The 15,751-nt window shown below is 47.1% G+C and overlaps 1 protein-coding gene across 4 annotated transcripts in view; it reads right to left on the reverse strand.

Annotated features, from left to right (window-relative positions):
* Positions 1-284: 284 nt before the first annotated feature.
* The window catches only part of USP36 (ubiquitin specific peptidase 36), a 42,415-nt gene continuing 26,948 nt past the window's right edge, over positions 285-15,751 (reverse strand). For 3 of the 4 annotated variants that reach the window (XM_060202854.1, XM_007535573.3, XM_060202856.1), the window contains 8 exons: positions 9,532-10,194; positions 8,846-8,973; positions 6,387-6,977; positions 4,978-5,198; positions 3,973-4,074; positions 3,147-3,262; positions 2,654-2,801; positions 285-2,453 (listed from right to left, as the gene is read on the reverse strand). In XM_060202854.1, the coding sequence (XP_060058837.1) occupies positions 2,673-2,801; positions 3,147-3,262; positions 3,973-4,074; positions 4,978-5,198; positions 6,387-6,977; positions 8,846-8,973; positions 9,532-10,194 (1,950 nt within the window). In that variant the 3' untranslated portion in view covers positions 285-2,453; positions 2,654-2,672. Of the gene's footprint in view, positions 2,511-2,653; positions 2,802-3,146; positions 3,263-3,972; positions 4,075-4,977; positions 5,199-6,386; positions 6,978-8,845; positions 8,974-9,531; positions 10,195-15,751 lie in introns of all 4 variants that reach the window. The other variant, XM_060202855.1, reaches the window with a different exon arrangement.

A 15,751-nucleotide genomic window follows, 5' to 3' on the forward strand; every position in this document is an offset into this window, starting at 1 on the left:
CAAGCTTTTACCAAGTACATAGGATCTATGTGTTAAAACCTGGTTCCACTATCATGAGAACCTCCCCCAATCCAGGCCTGTGAATCCAAAGCTCCACGCATTATGCCACCTTCCAGCTTCTCCCTTTCTTGTATTGGAAAAGACTCTTGATAACCTACCATCCTGGGCCATCGGCACACATTCTTCATTCACGACAGTTTATCTGATGGCACACCCAGGAAAAGGTGGTATATGGGATATACATTCTTGAAAGTCAAAGGAAATAAAACAGATCCAGGCAGGGCTGACAAAAACTCAGTATTTTATTGCACCAATTATCTTGGCAACATTTGGGGGCTTTCAGCCCTGGAGAGGGACTTGGTATAGGGGTGTTACCTCTGCACACTTGTGCAGCCACGCACTTATCACTGCTGAGACACCCCCCCCCCCAAGAGGCAGGTGATGGAGAGGCTGCCCTCCAGCACAGGCCCCTGCCACCCTCGCTCCACTCCAAATACGAAGTTAAATTAAACCCAGAGTCAAAGTCAACTGTGTGACTGCTATTATAAAAGCCGTAGCCATATATATATATATATATGTATATATATATATGTAATATTCTTATACTCTATGTATGTCACCTAGAATTGGGACTACTTTTCTGGGCCACATTCTTTCTCTCCCCAGTTTGGTTGATGGTTTCTGGGAAGGGAAGAACTGGTCTGTGTGATGGTGATAAATGCTGTACAATGTCAGACCAGCATTTACCACTGCTTAGGAGATAACGGATCTGTTTTGAACAGGAAGTTTTTACAGTGATACAGCAGAGAAAGATTGATCTGGAGAAGGAAAGAGAGAAAGAAAGGAAATACATTCTGTGATTAGACACACACATTTTTCTTTTCTAGCTATAGGACATTACAAAAATATAGCTAGGAAATAGTTCAACAGGAAAGAAGGCCAACACCGGGAGAAGGAAGGCACCGCCTTCTCTCCCACTAGGACAGACACAAAGCCATGAAACGGGGGTTGCCTGTGCCCCTTTGAACCAGGTGTGACTGACATGCAGCATCAGTCCTCTGGGGGGGGAGTGGGGGGAGTCTCAGGCTGCAAACCTGTGTAAGCAAAGCCTTGGTACCTTCCCTGGGATTGGAAGCAACCTCAGCTGAGACCACTGAGGTTAATATTCCCAACTTTTAAAAAGAAAAGTAGGGAAGGAAAGAAAAGGGAAAACAAGACTACCTGCATGAAAAAAAAAAAAAAATCACCATGTCCCCTCAGAGGGATCAACCCGGGCCTCAGAGCAAGGCGCAGACAGCAAAGCTCAATCAGGAGAGGGTAGGTAGTGAGAGGCCAAAGAGGGGACTGGAGTCTCAAAGAACCCGGTCTACAGCTGCGTGGTTTCTGAGGAAAGGTCGCAGTTAAGTGCCTGTGAGCAGAGTCTTCACATTTATTTCCATGCCTTCTACTACTAGTTCACTTACTTTGTTTCTGGAAAAATCACCTTAACTGAGTTTCCCATGTATATTAAGATATAAGTTAGCAGGCACAGCATAAGGAGATAAAAAGCTGATCATGAGTTATACAATCATCTAAATTCAGAAGCACTCACAAAATGGAGCAAATAAAGCCAATGCTTGCATATTCAGGGAAAGGAAGCATTGCTAACGGAAGCCACAGGCCTGGCCAAAAAGTAGTATTTTATGTCAAGTAGCAAAACAAAAGGGGGTTCTACCCCAAGATCACCACCTGGATGAGGACCTGGGACACTGCAGCTGTGAGGAAAGTCCAGCCACTGTAGGAGGAGCAGCCAGGAAGCAAGTCAGATGTAGTTCCAGGCCCCACAATGTTTTTTTCTGCTGCAGAGCTGGTCCAGAATTTTCATAAGGGAGAAAGAGAGAGAGAGATGCAGTGGCAGGGCCAGCCAGCCCCAATTCCACAAAAGGGGGAGGCGGCAGTGTGGGACAGGCCCTGGGTTCTTGCTCTGAGGGTGGACAGATAAGGCATAGAGACGCTCCATCCCAGGAACTGGAGGTACAGGATGAGAGGGCAGTGGCAGCCACCAGAAGGTGCTGGGAGGCTCTTCAAGTGGAGCCACCATTTACATACTTATCATCCTGTGAAGCAGCAGGATCCACTGGGAGAGGCTGCTTCCTCTGCTGCTCCATGTGACCACTGGGCTCAACACTGGTTAGGAATACAGGATAGCCAGTGAGGTTCAGGTTCCAGCCGGTATGCTGCCCCTTGCTCTGTGTGCCATAGTGGGGCACGTCACTTCCTGCTGTGAGCATCACCAAAACCTTCCTCATCCACATGCCCAGAGGTTGTGGCTGTTCCCAGCAGTAGGTTCATGGTGTGGATCCTGGACCCAACAGGACCATCAGAGTCCACGAAGCTGCTCCTTCAGTCCATGTGGATAAATCTCAGGAGGGGGCACCTCATCTCCCAGAGGCCATGAGACAAAGCACATGTTCCTGGCAAAGAAGCGAAGACTCTTGAGACTCTCCCTGCCATGCCTGAGTGCACGTCCACTGCGAGACCACACATGACACATGAAGCAGAAGCAGAAGCAGCCTGGAAACCTCTATAATTCTCTACAAGTGACTAGTGGGCCTGCTCTACTCCACAACACACACACACACACACACACCTGCCCCCTGCTCCCTCCACTGACCTATTTTGACATCAGCAAATCATCGTCGATAGCTGAGGCTGGTAACCTTAGCTGGATGAGTCACAGACCAAAAGTTTCGTCGACTCTGAAGTTTCTGGAAGGCATTGAAGTTTCTCTTCTCTCTCTTGAACTTTTTCAATTTCTTTTCCTATATCAAGAATCACGATTCTCAGAAAAGCCTCTGGCCTGGTCCTTAGGACTCCTGATGTTGCACCACTATGTGCAGGTGGGGCTAGCAGTGTGCTGGGGAAACCAACACCCACTCCCGTACATCCCGGTACAGCCCCCCACTCTCCTGACTTCACTGATAACGGAGGCAGAACAGGATGACAAAACAAGATGCTGGGCCTGAGAAACACTATGGGTGAGTGATAGAAGAGCCTCTGATGAACCACTCTATGACATAGCTGCCATCCAAACTGTCTCCGGTTCAAGTCCCCTACCCAGCTCCACATGTGCCCTTTCCACCTCCCCAACCTCTGTGATCACTTACTTTTCCTCGATCGAACTCGACATCCCAGTCATCAATCACTGTAGCCGTGCAGGCTAGCCTGCTGTCTCGGATGGCATCCTGACTAACAGCTGACAGCTCACCGTCCCATGTCAGAACTACAAAACAAACAGTTTCAGGGCTATAGACTCACTTCACAGATAAAGTAAACAAATCAGACCGATTAGTGCGTAGTTATTGAGCTACTGGAAAAGTCATGACGCATTTTTGCATAGAAAGATAGAAAAAGACATCATGACTTTCCTGACAGCCCAATATTTGAGATTTTTGAGTGTGGTCCTTTGTTGAAAATGGACTTGCAGAGAGGGGAGGGAGACTAGGGGCTGGGATGTGTGGTCAAGTCAGCAGAGACATACATGCTCACAATCACTCAGCTGACAAGTAAACTCCTAATCACTAACCTATAAGGTTTAGTTAATCCCTCCCACATCTCAAATAAAACAGTTCATGTTCATTTTCCCAGTCTTATTATCAAAATAAGGTCCCACATTTGCAGTGCAAATAAATTTTTGATTCTTACTTTCTGACGAAGAATCTCTTAATGCCAAGCACACCCTCTGCTCTCTCCCTGGCTTCCAACCCCAAACACAAATGCACGATTATTCTGGGTTCCTCTGCAGACAGGACCCACCTGGCAAGACTGGCTCTTGACCTCTGTGTGACACCTGGGGGCCAGGACTGACAACAGTGGTCATATCCCTCTTCCCATCTTATGAGTGAGGTGACTTCAGCTCCCTGGGCTTACACATTTCAGTATCTCATCTCCAAAATAAACCTGTCAGAAGATGTTTGATCTCAAAGTCAGTACCTTTTCTCCCGTAAGCTTTATCAGAGGAGTATCGGAGCAGTTCCTGGACCACATCAGATTTCTTCTCTCGGTTCCAGGACACGAGAGGATCCTGTTCTTTCTCTATAGTCAGAGAAGCATTTACATATATTTTAAAGTAAGACACTAAGAGAACACCACACACCTTTCATTTGTAACAGAACTGCAGAACCCATTAAAAACAAATGCCTTGGGGTCAGGCAGTAGTGCAGTGGGCTTAGCACACATGGTGCAAAAGCGCAAGGACTGGCCAAGGACCGGCATCAGAATCCTATTTCGACCCCCTCCTCCCCACCTGCAGGGGGGTAGCTTCACAAGTAGTGAAGCAGGTCTGCAGGTTGTCTATCTTTCTCTCCCCCTTTTGTCTTCCCCTCTTCTCTCCATTTCTCACTGTCCTATCCAACGACATCAGTAACAACAACAATTATGACAACAGCAATAAAAACAAGAGCAACAAAAAGGAAAATAAATAAAATGCAAAAAGAAAATAAATGCCTCATAGAATATGTCAAAGTAAGTTCTGCCTGCTGGCCTCTGAGAGGAAGTTCATGATTAGTATTACTGAATCAGAGGCAACTGTTTGTGAATTCAGGGTATGATGGAAGAAGGTCTGCCACCAATGAAATGGCCCAAGCCAGGAGCAGCATGATCCAGAGGAATAGAGACCTCCACACCGTAGCTGGACACCTAGCATGTCCTCAGGGACAACTGGACTATGGCAGGTTGGCCTCCTCTTTCTGGATTCTAGAAACTGTCTGAACTGGCAGTGACTGGTGGCACAGCAGACCTTGAGATCTGCTCCCTGCTGGGCCCCTTCCTCAAGTCCTAGCCAGCCCAGAAGAGGACTTGCCTCTTCCTGCAGGGTGGGGTGATGCCAGGTGAGGAATCCATGGCACAATCAAGCAGAGGTGAGAGGTCCTTCCCAAGTCTTTGCACTATGCTGGCACCCCCAGCCCAGCTACCCGAGGCTTCTCCACTGTTACACACCTGTTCGGTCCCCTGTGCTGTTCCCAGGACACCAGCCATTTACAGGTGGCGAAGGGATGCTCGGCTGGGGCTCAGGGACAGTGCAGCACTCTGGCTCCTCATCAGGGTGCTGGTTCAGTTCTATTTCCTGCTGTGACTCTGGCTTTCTTTTTTTCTTTTTCTTTTTCCTTAGAGATGTTGGGATGGCCTCTGGCTGGACAGCATCCAAGGGAGAAGAGCTCCTAGGGGTCAATGTCAACAGTCAGAGCAGCAAACCCCCTGGACAAGATTTCAGACCCCAGTCACAACTGCATGTACCTTTAGCTCTGTATGAGGACATGCACCCCACCGAGGACAAAGCAGCCAATGCTTACTGGCTCTGCTCCCAGGCCACAGTTATGCAGAAGAGAAGGTGAGGAATGCAATACAACACTAGGGATTGAACCCAGGTCATCATGAATGCAAGCCAGTAAGCTTTATGTTTAACCCGAGCCATCTTTTTTTTTTTAAATTTATTTCAGTAAGCTTTATGTTTAACCCGAGCCATCTTTTTTTTTTTTAATTTATTTATTTGTTATTGGATAGAGACAGAGAAATTGAGAGAGAAGAGGGAGATAGAGAGGAAGAGAGACAGACACCTGCAGACCTGCTTCACCGCCTGTGAAGAGACTCCCCTGCAGGTGGGGAGCTGGGGGCTCCAACCGGGAACCTAACCGGTCCTTGTGCTTTGCGCCATACGTGCTTAAGTTATATTTTTATTTATTTATTATTGTATAGAGACAGAGAAATTGAAAGGAGTGGGGGAATAGAGAGAGATACAGAGAGACACCTGCAGCCCTGCTTCACCACTCATGAAGCTTTCTCCCCTGCAGATGGGGACCAGGGGCTTGAACCTGGCTCCTTACGCACTGTAATGTGGGTGCTTAACCAGGTGTGCCACCACCTGGCCCCCCTGAGCCATCTCTTTACCCCTATGACTACTTCTCTGTCTGTCACCAAGACTCTAACTCGGGCTAGGTGACACCTATACAATGAATCAATTACTTTTGGCAGTCATTCCCTCACCTCTTCCCTGCCCCTTCCTATTTGATAAGACAGAGAAAAGTTGAGAGGGAAGGGGAGATAGGGACAGAAAGGCATTGCTTCACTGCTGGAGAAGCTTCCCCCAGCAGGTGGGGATTGGGGGTTTGAATCCACGTCTTTGTGTGACCTATGTGCCACTGCCCAGCCCTATGACTCCTTTTCTCAATCCTGAGACAGATCTTACAGACTGGATGATATACTCAAGGAATCTGGTCTAGTGCATGGTAGGTGAATAAATGCCCTGCACACACAGCACTTGCCAGCACACCTTTCAGTAGTCTGGTCAGCATGTTGCATTTCCCAAGGACCCCCCCCCCCCAGGAATGTAATGTGCTCCTGACGCTCACCTGTGCAAAGGTGGGTCCTTGTGAAGGCAGCCTCCTGCCCTAAGGCTCTCAGTTTCTTGCCTGCTCTTCTTGGTGCTCATGTGCTGACCACTCGTCACAGAGTCCATCTGCCGACCAATCACCAGGGGCTGGCCATTCACCTGCTGCTGTCCACCCATTTCCTTCAGTCTTTCTGTTAGTGGCTCTATCCGGCCTTCCTTCCCACGCTTGGGGCTAGGGCTTCGAGGCAGCCTCTGCGCCTGTCCCTCCTGCAGTGGGGAGGTGTCCATGTCCTCCATGTGTTTCCTCTTTTTCCGCCTCTTCTTCCCAGGGGGGGCTGAAGCTGACCCTGGAGTCTCTGAGCCCTGTCCCAGAATCTCTCCCAGCTGCCTCTTTCTACTCTCACACAGGCTCTGGGGATGCTGGCTGGCCTCTTGTAGCTGGTGTGGAGGGGACTCAAAGCCCCCATTGACCTGAGGCAGGGAAGCAGAGGCAGAGGGGCAGCTTGGGGGGTCTGACATCCCTAGAGGCTGGGGGCCACTGGATAATGACAGAGAGCAGGGGCCAAGGGTCTTCAAGTGGCTAGATGATCTGGGAGCAGGTGCAATAGCCCTATAAGGAGAGTTGACAGTGAGACAGATATTCTGGAAGATCTCTCCCCTTCTACTCCCAGCCCCCTCCCTCCCAGCTAAGAATTCTAATAATGGTCTTTCTCTTCCGGAAGTCTTAGCAGCACATAAATTACTTGTACCAACATTAGAAAAGACAGGTTAATAACAAAATTCAAATCTACTTAAAATCAATGTGAAAAAGGAAGGTTTTTTTGTCTCTTAGCTTATCACCAGGCAGTTCAAGGCATTTCTGCAAATGTTAATTTTGGTGGTATTAGGGATGGAGCCCAGAGAATCATACGTATCAGCTATGCTTTCTACTGAGTGATACCCCTGACCTCCTATCGCTAATGTTTGCAGTTTTCAACAGAAACATGTAAAGAAGGCATTGCTAAACAATAAGCAAAAAGTTCTTTTAGATTTTATTTTTCAACCTCCCAAAGTATGAAGTCTAAGAGTGTCTAAGTGTTAGAAGACTTATGAAGCTAGAGCAGTGTATGTATAATGCCATTATGATTTTTATACTAACTTCCTTTGGATTTGGGGGCTCCAGGAAAACTGAAGAAATTGATTTCATAGAAATATTATAGAGTATGGTGAGCAGAGGACAGGCTCTAGAGAAAAAACAAAGGACAAGCTCTAGAGAAAAAACAAACAAAAACTCTCTCTGATTGACTTCATGCAGCCATGAGACCTTGGAGTAGCAACTTCCCACTCTGAACCACAATTTCCTTTTTTGTAAATAGCCCACCTCACAGTGTTACTGACTAAACAAGACTATCATCATCATCATCTAAATCAGATGGATGGCCACAGAAAGTGTACTCTTATATTATGTTACTCCAAATAGCTTCTCGGATGAAAAACCAAGAGACATGTCAAAGAAACAAAGATGAAATATTCAGTAAATGTCTTCAAATTTCAGAGCAATAGACCTCTCACCCCAGGTGTAAGGAAGAGGCTGTGGGTGCTATAAAGGAAATGCCCCAGAGTGTAGCTAGAATTGACGTAAAGGTGCAGCAGCAGTCACTGTACCCACTCAGCCCCCGCCCCTCCATATGCCCCCCTCCGCCTCTACCCCCCCCACACATATACACACCCACTCACCTCCTGGCCTTCTTTCCTTAATCCCAGCACCAAAGATCATGATAGTCCCTCAGCCACCAGTCTGTTGGGGGCCAGTAATTCTCCACTTTCTGCCACTAACACACTAGATGGAGGGGTGTAGTGCTGTGGAGTGCAACAAACTAGGGGACACCCCAAAAGGCAGAAGGCAGTTCTTGCAGTACCCCAAATCTGAGCTTCCCTGCTCCTAGAGGTTAACACAGGGGGCTAAGAATCAGCGTGAAGTCCTGGAGGATCTAGACGCTAGCATAAAGCTCTAGAATGTCACCTTAAGGCTCTAGAAGTCAATGTGAAGCAGACGGTCCAAAGAGTCCCATATGGGATGCTGGATGGAGGTAAAGAGACAGGCCTGAGCCTGTTGAATGAGGCGGCTGGGGAGGGGGGGGGCTTGTTGGGAGATACTGAATGATACTGGCAGGAAGACACCACCAAGCAGTACATAAGCCCTCCCTGCCTTTGCTGTGCACTGGCTGGGGGCTTAGGGGATGACGGGGGTGACAACAAATAGGTCAGCTCACAGCACCCGAGTCGTAACACAGAGGCACAGACAGATGGGATGTGAAGACAGAAGTAAGAGGTCAGGATGGCAGAGGCTAAGCTGCCTTTGAGTGTCTGAAGCTCCATCACCAGTTGAAACAAAGAAGAGACCAGGAGGCGCTCTGGGCAGGAGGTGCTTGTGCTGTCCAACTGCAATCAACCTCCATGCAAGTCCTCAGTGGCCTGGGGGGCCTGCCCGAGGCTCACCTGACGGCACTGACAGGCCAGGCAGAGGCGACGATGGGGTGCGTGGTTTTCCCGGGATGGGTGAGGTCGGAGAGTGGAGAGAGGGGAGGCCGGAGGTCATTGCTGGTTGCCCTCCGCAGGGTGCTGGCCTGCAGTTATTGACATAAATAAAAACTTGGTGGTCTAAAAAAGGTTGCCGTGAATGAAGAGAAAAACAAAGTAAAATAATAAAAGAGCCCAGAAAGAATGAGGGGACAGAAAACAAAAACAAATAATAATAAAAATAAAAGTAAAGTAAAAAGGGGGGAGTAAGGGAGGGATGGCAGAAGAAGAATCAGAAGTGTTTTTGGTTAGAAACAAAAAGGAAAAAGGAAGTTAATTTAAACAAAAGTCTCAACACAACTACGACTTTGAGTACCCGGCTTCAGCCCCTAGCTCCCCAGCCCACCAGTCCCACTGCCTCCAGACTTCTGAGGACATGTCATCTACAGGTGGACAGCAAGATTTGCTCTCTGCAGCCATGTGAAGCAGCACCAGGTTCGGATATCACCCCCACCCCTCCCCACCCCAGGAGCACTCCTTAACCTGCAAGTGCCTGGGGACCCTAAAAGAACCCTTCCCCTAGAAATGCTGCCCACTCTACAACAAGAAGCAAGCCTCCCAGTTGGTCCCCCCTGACACCCTCATGTGTCAACTTTCACACCCACCTTCTTGGCAGAAAGGGCCAATTTTTTGGCTGGTGGAGGGGACATGGTGCTGGCAGGTTCGGGGGTGGTGGTGCTCAGGACAGGGCACTTGGGCTTCACTGTCTTGGGGTCCTCTCTGGCTGGCAACACTTTGGAATCTGTTCCCTGAGAGTCACAAAAGTGGATGTCTCTGCTCCTAGGAGGCGGAGGGGGCTTGGCCACGTCACTAGCAGAAGAGTGCTCAGGGCTGGAGCTGCTGGAGCCCCTCCGGTCTGAGTCAGAGCCCTCACTGCCTGCTTTGGGCCCATGCCCATTGGCAGTCACTGCAGCAGGCAGTTTGGGTGAGGTAGAGAGGGTGGTGCCCCTGTCCCAGGAGCCCTGCTTCCGGCTTTCAGGCCTGCTGCCACTCAAGGCACTACTACCTGGGGGCCCCGGAGCAGCTTTAGGGGTTGGAGAGCCATGCTGGGGGGCAAGTGACTTCTTGAGCATTTTTCCAGGCTCATCCAGGATGGTTGGCAGATGAGTGAGGGGTTTGGAGAATCTGGGGGAAAGGGACCCCAGAGACAGTTTTGGAGATGCGTAGCCATTCTGTGACTTCAGGCCTGACACAGAGCCATTCCTGGAGATAGGTACACCAATCTCTTCGGTAGTTTGAAGTTTTTTCATTGTTACTGGATCTACTCTCTAAGAAAGAACAGAGCAGGGGGCGAGATTAGATTGGGGGGGGTTCCCATGTGAGAGCACACACAGTAGCAGACAAAGAGTTTCTGTGGAGTAAAGAAACCAAATGTCCCAGTACTGTCTAAACAGTACTATCTGTGTAGGTCTGTGTCTTTATGAGCCTCTTTCTAATGAGAGCAGCACACAGTCATTAGAGTAAGAAATGCAAAGAAGAGTAAGAAGGTAGCTCAGCAGTAGAGTGCATACCTCCCATGGGTGAAGCCTGTGTTTGAATCCTGGCGCCACACGGAAGCATGACAGACAGAATCCAGGACAAAAACAAATGGAACTCTGTAAGGTGGTGCTTTGGTGTATCTCCCTCTATCTTTAAAAAACTGGGCCAGGGAGGTGGGTTCAGTCATAGTAATTACTGCCATCAACTTCTGGGTTCATTTTCCCTGGTACAACATTAAAAGGAAAAAAAAAAAGATAGGGCTGGCAAGATAGCTCACCTGGGTGGTGTGTCTGCTTTGTCATGCAGGTCACCCAGATTTGAGCTCAGTTCCCACTGCACTTGGAAAAACCAGTGCTTTCTATCTTTTCATGCCTGTCTTTTTTTCTTTTTCCAAATATTTATTTATTCCCTTTTGTTGCCCTTGTTGTTTTATTGTTGTTGGATAGGACAGAGAGAAATGGAGAGAGGAGGGGAAGACAGAGGGGGAGAGAAAGACAGACACCTGCAGACCTGCTTCACCCCTTGTGAAGCGACTCCCCAGCAGGTGGGGAGCTAGGGGCTCGAACCAGGATATTTATGCCAGTCCTTGCACTTTGCGCCATGTCCGCTAAGCCTCTGTCTATCTGAAAGAGTGGGCCTGGAGAGGTAAAGTTCCAGAAACAAGGAACAGAAGGAAAAGAAAAGAGAAGGGGAGGGGGAGGGGAGGCAGGAGGAGGGGAGAGGAGAGGGGGCTGAAGATCGATACTGGCACTACAAATTCAGCACTCCCAATGGCAAAACCCCACCACCATCACTGCCTTTTTCTTTCTTTCTCATTAGATAGGACAAAGAGAAATTTAGAGAATGAAAGGTAAAGAAAGGAAGAAGAAGGGGCCAGGCAGTGGTGCACCAGTGCACAAAGCCCTGAGTTCAAGCCTCTGATCCCTACCTGCAAGGGGAAAGCTTCACAAGTGGTGAAGTAGAGCTGCAGGTATCTCTGTCTCTCTCCTCTAGGGCTATCACTGGGGCTCGGTGCCTGCACCAGAAATCCACTGCTCCTGGCCACCATTTTCCCCCTTTTTTTTTGGTTGCTCTTGGGTGGGACAAAGAGAAATTGACAGGGGAGGGGGAAATATGGAGGGAGGAAGAAAGACAGACACCTGCAGAACTGCTTTACTGCTTGTGATCTACAGGTGGGGAGCCGGGGGCTCAAACTGGGATCCTTGCACGAGTCCCTGAGCTTTGTACTATCTGCGCTTAACCTGGTGTACCACTGCCTGGGCCCCCTCCTTTCCCTCTCAATTTCTCTCTGCTTTTATTCAATAATAAATAAAAATAATAAAATGAAGTGACTTAAATTAAAAAGAGGGGGAATCGGGCAGTAGTGCAGCAGGTTAAGCACACGTGGCACAAAGCACAAGGACCGGCATAAGGATTCCGGTTCGAGCCCCCAGCTCACCACAGGCAGTGAAGCAGGTCTGCAAGTATCTATCTTTCTCTCCCCCCGTCTTCCCTTCCTCTCTCCAATCCAACAATGATGACAACAATAATAACTACAACAATAAAACAAGGGCAACAAAAGGAAAAAATAAAATAAATAAATATTTAAAAAGAGAAAGATGGGGGAATAGAGAGACACATGCAGCCCTACTGATGGGGAACAGGGTTATTTGTAGGAAATCTGTGCTGATTTCAATTCTGGAATGTCATGTCTACGTAAAGATTAAGTATTTGGTCTCTCTGAAGCCGACACAGTGTTGTGGTTTCTCTTCACTGGTAAATAAAATATGGGGGGGATGTCTGCTAAAATAACCATTACGATGCAGATCTTCATTCTTGCCCATGTGTGTGCTCTGAATAAAAAAGCTTAAAATATCTGAGGGGGAAAAAAATGCAGATTTTCCAAGTGTTTTTGGCAGTATAGGTGCATCGAGCCTTCTGAACACAGGTCTCTGAGAGACAAGTTTACAGATTGTAATCTCAATGATGCTCACCTGGCATTTATGGGGAGTGAATCTAACTTCGGCTGTCCCCCAGTGCCATTCACAGAGTACCATTACTGTATCTTTCAAAACACTCCATGAAAGTGTAGATCACTTCTTCTCTGATTAAACACATACTGTAGTCCTTCCCTGCTGGAGTGGAAAGCACTGAAGGTTTGTTTGTCTAGTTCATCACACCCCTTCCAGCCAGTCCGGGCCACTGTGGTCAGTGTTTCATTGCTGAGTAAGTGAACAACGTAAAGATGGAGTCTCTTTCTGGTCTTAGAATCCAGTGCTAATAATTTAGAGATAGAATTTCTTGGAAGTAAATAGTATAATGGTTATGCAAACAGACTCTCACACCTGAGGCTCTGAGGTCTGTACCACCATAAAGCAGAGCTGAGCAGTACTCTGGTTTAAGGGGGTGTGGGGGGGATTATTTGCCTATGAATTTCAACACCAGGCCAATCACATTTATTGTGCTCCTGCCAACAAGTATTTCTTTTTCCAACTATGCTAATAATAACATTAGTTCTGGCACATGTCATCTTAATTCTGATATACATGCAGAATAATTTTTAGTCATCTGAACAAGTCTTTCATGTGTTATAGATCTTATGCACTTGCTACAATATATTTTAAGAAGTTTATTTGTAATAATTTATAAACAAGGGGGGGCCAGGTGGTAGTGCAGCAGGTTAAGTGCACATGGAGCAAAGCACAAGGACCAGAATAAGGGTACTGGTTCAAGCCCCCAGCTCCCCACCTGCAGCAGGGTTGTGCTGCAGACGGTGAAGCAGGTCTGCAGGTGTCTTTCTCTCCCTCTGTCTTCCCTGCCTCTCTCGATTTCTCTGTCCTGTCCAACAACAGCAGCAACAAAATGGAAAAAATGGCCTCCAGGAGCTGTGGATTTGTGGTACAGGCATCAAGCCCCAGCTATAACCCTGGAGGCAAATAAATAGTAATAACTATAAACAAGTATTTAAATTTTAGCTTAGTCAAACTAGTTAGTCTACATTTTATCTCTAAGCTTAAAAAAAAAAAAAGATCTATTAATGAGAGAGTAGAGCAAGAGAAAGTAATCAAAGTATCACTCTGGCACATGTGACACCAGGGATCAAACTTGGGTCCTCATGTTTGGGTGTCCAGTGCTTTAACCACTGCAGTACCTCTCATGTCACTAGTTTTCAATTTTAAGCTCAAAGCCTTCCTTCTTCCAGAAGTTTACTAACTTCTATTACTAAATTCTATTATCTTGTTTTTTTCTTTTTCAGTTTTCCCTACAGACAAAATTTCTTATGTACTTATCTTGCCTTTGTGTCTATACTGTTCAACCACTCCTAGCAGACTTGTTTTTTTTTTTCCAGGTAGACGAGAGACAGAAAAACAGAGAAAGAGCGACACTATAGCACTGTTCTACCACTCAAGAAGCTCCCACTTTGCATGGTCTTAGCATGTGTTAGCTAGGGAGTTCAAACCCAGGTCCTATACATAGTAATGTCTTCTACCAGGTGAACTATCCCCTAGCTCAAAAATTATCTCTTAATACCTTTTTAAAAGTGATGTATCTTTCCATTATAAAGCAAAAGCTTTTCATCTGTGGGACATTTAAGCATATAGACCTTACATGTTACTGAAAGTAAATGATCTTCAGGTATTCTCTGGGTAGCCTTTAAACAGGACTGTGCCTTGAAGGCTCAAAGGCAGTGCTAACCAGCTCTGCACCTAGGTCAGTTTTTCATGACCATGTGAATTCCAGCATTTCTAACTCAGCTTCTATTTTCTTGAATGCTGGGAAGGAATACTAAAACACCTGTAGACTGAGAAGTCCCAGTTGTCAGCATCTGCGTTTGAACTTGATCTTCAGGTCAAGCAGAAGTGGCCCAGAAGACCCACCTATTGTAAATTTGAGTTGTGTTGTAATAAGAAAACCATTCACTATTTTGCTAGTAAAACTGATATGTTTTTTGTATCTGTTTTTGCCACCAGGGTTATCATTGGGGCTTGGTGCCAGCACTACAAATCCACTGCTCCAGAGGCCAATATTACCTCGTCTTCTCCCCCCGACCGCCTTTCTATTATACTTAATAGAGAAAAACTGAGAGAGGAGAGAAAGAGAGCGAGTGAAAATACCTGCGTCACTGCTCATTAAGTGATACCCTGCAGGTGGGAAGTGGGGGTGGGAAGTGTTTTAGTATTCCTTCCCAGCATTCAAGAAAATAGAAGCTGAGTTAGAAATGCTGGAATTCACATGGTCGTGAAAAACTGACCAAGGTGCAGAGCTGGTTAGCACTGCCTTTGCGCTTAACGGGGTATGCAACTTCCTGGCCCCTAAAACTGAATTTTTAACTTTAAAAAACTTTAATCATACACAAAAAATAAAAAGGAAAACTTCAATTTTTTTTCTTCTCTTTCCCTTCCCCCTTGCTCCCACACAGCCCCCCATCACTGCTTATCTCTGGTTTATGGAGGTGCCAAGAACAAACATGAAAGTCTATGCCTGCTCCCTGTCCTGTTTCTGAATGGATAACATTTTGTCACATGAAGCTTATTACTCTCTTCAATATATATATATGTAATAATTGTGATCAGATCTTTTTCTCATCTGAGTGAATTTGGATGTTATATCCTCTTTCCCTTTCATATGTCCATATGAGTTTCCTAACAATAAGGCTGTACCCTTAATGAGACCACAATGATGAAAATGAAGACATTGAGGTCAGATGCTAGCTCACCCAGTAGAGCACACATTTTACCATGCCCAAGGACCTAGCCTGGAGACCCTGGACACCACTTGGCACCACCATAAAAAAGGAGAGGCTCCACAAGCAGGGAGTCCACTTTGCCTGTCTGTCTCTCAACCACTAGCTGAGAAAAGAAAAAATGAAATTTAAAAAGCAGGGGCATAAATGTTGCTACACAGTCCTCACATTTTCAGTATTCAAATGTGGAGACAGCTCACCCTTGGTGAGCATATGTCTTGCCAGCATAAGGCTGGAACCACAGACATGCCATAGACGTGGGGGGGGGTTGATGATGGAGTGTTTTTTTTAATTTACTTATTTATTCCCTTTTGTTGCGCTTATTTATTGTTGTTATTGATGTCGTCGTTGTTGGATAGGACAGAGACAAATGGAGAAAGGAGGGGAAGACGGGGAGAGAAAGATAGACACCTGCAGACCTGCTTCACCGCCTGTGAAGCGACTCCCCTGCAGGTGGGGAGCCGGGGGCTCGAACCAGGATCCTTACATTGCCTGTGCTCAACCTGCTGCGCTACTGCCCCACCCCCAGTGGAGTGGTTTTTTAGTGTCTCCCCTCTATCTCCCCCCCAGTTCAAAGGAAGGAAGGATGGAGGGAGAGAGGGAGGGGGGAGAGAGAGGGAGGG

The sequence above is a fragment of the Erinaceus europaeus genome, chromosome 12 (assembly GCF_950295315.1).
Source record: "Erinaceus europaeus chromosome 12, mEriEur2.1, whole genome shotgun sequence".
NCBI classification, from domain to species: Eukaryota; Metazoa; Chordata; class Mammalia; order Eulipotyphla; family Erinaceidae; genus Erinaceus; species Erinaceus europaeus.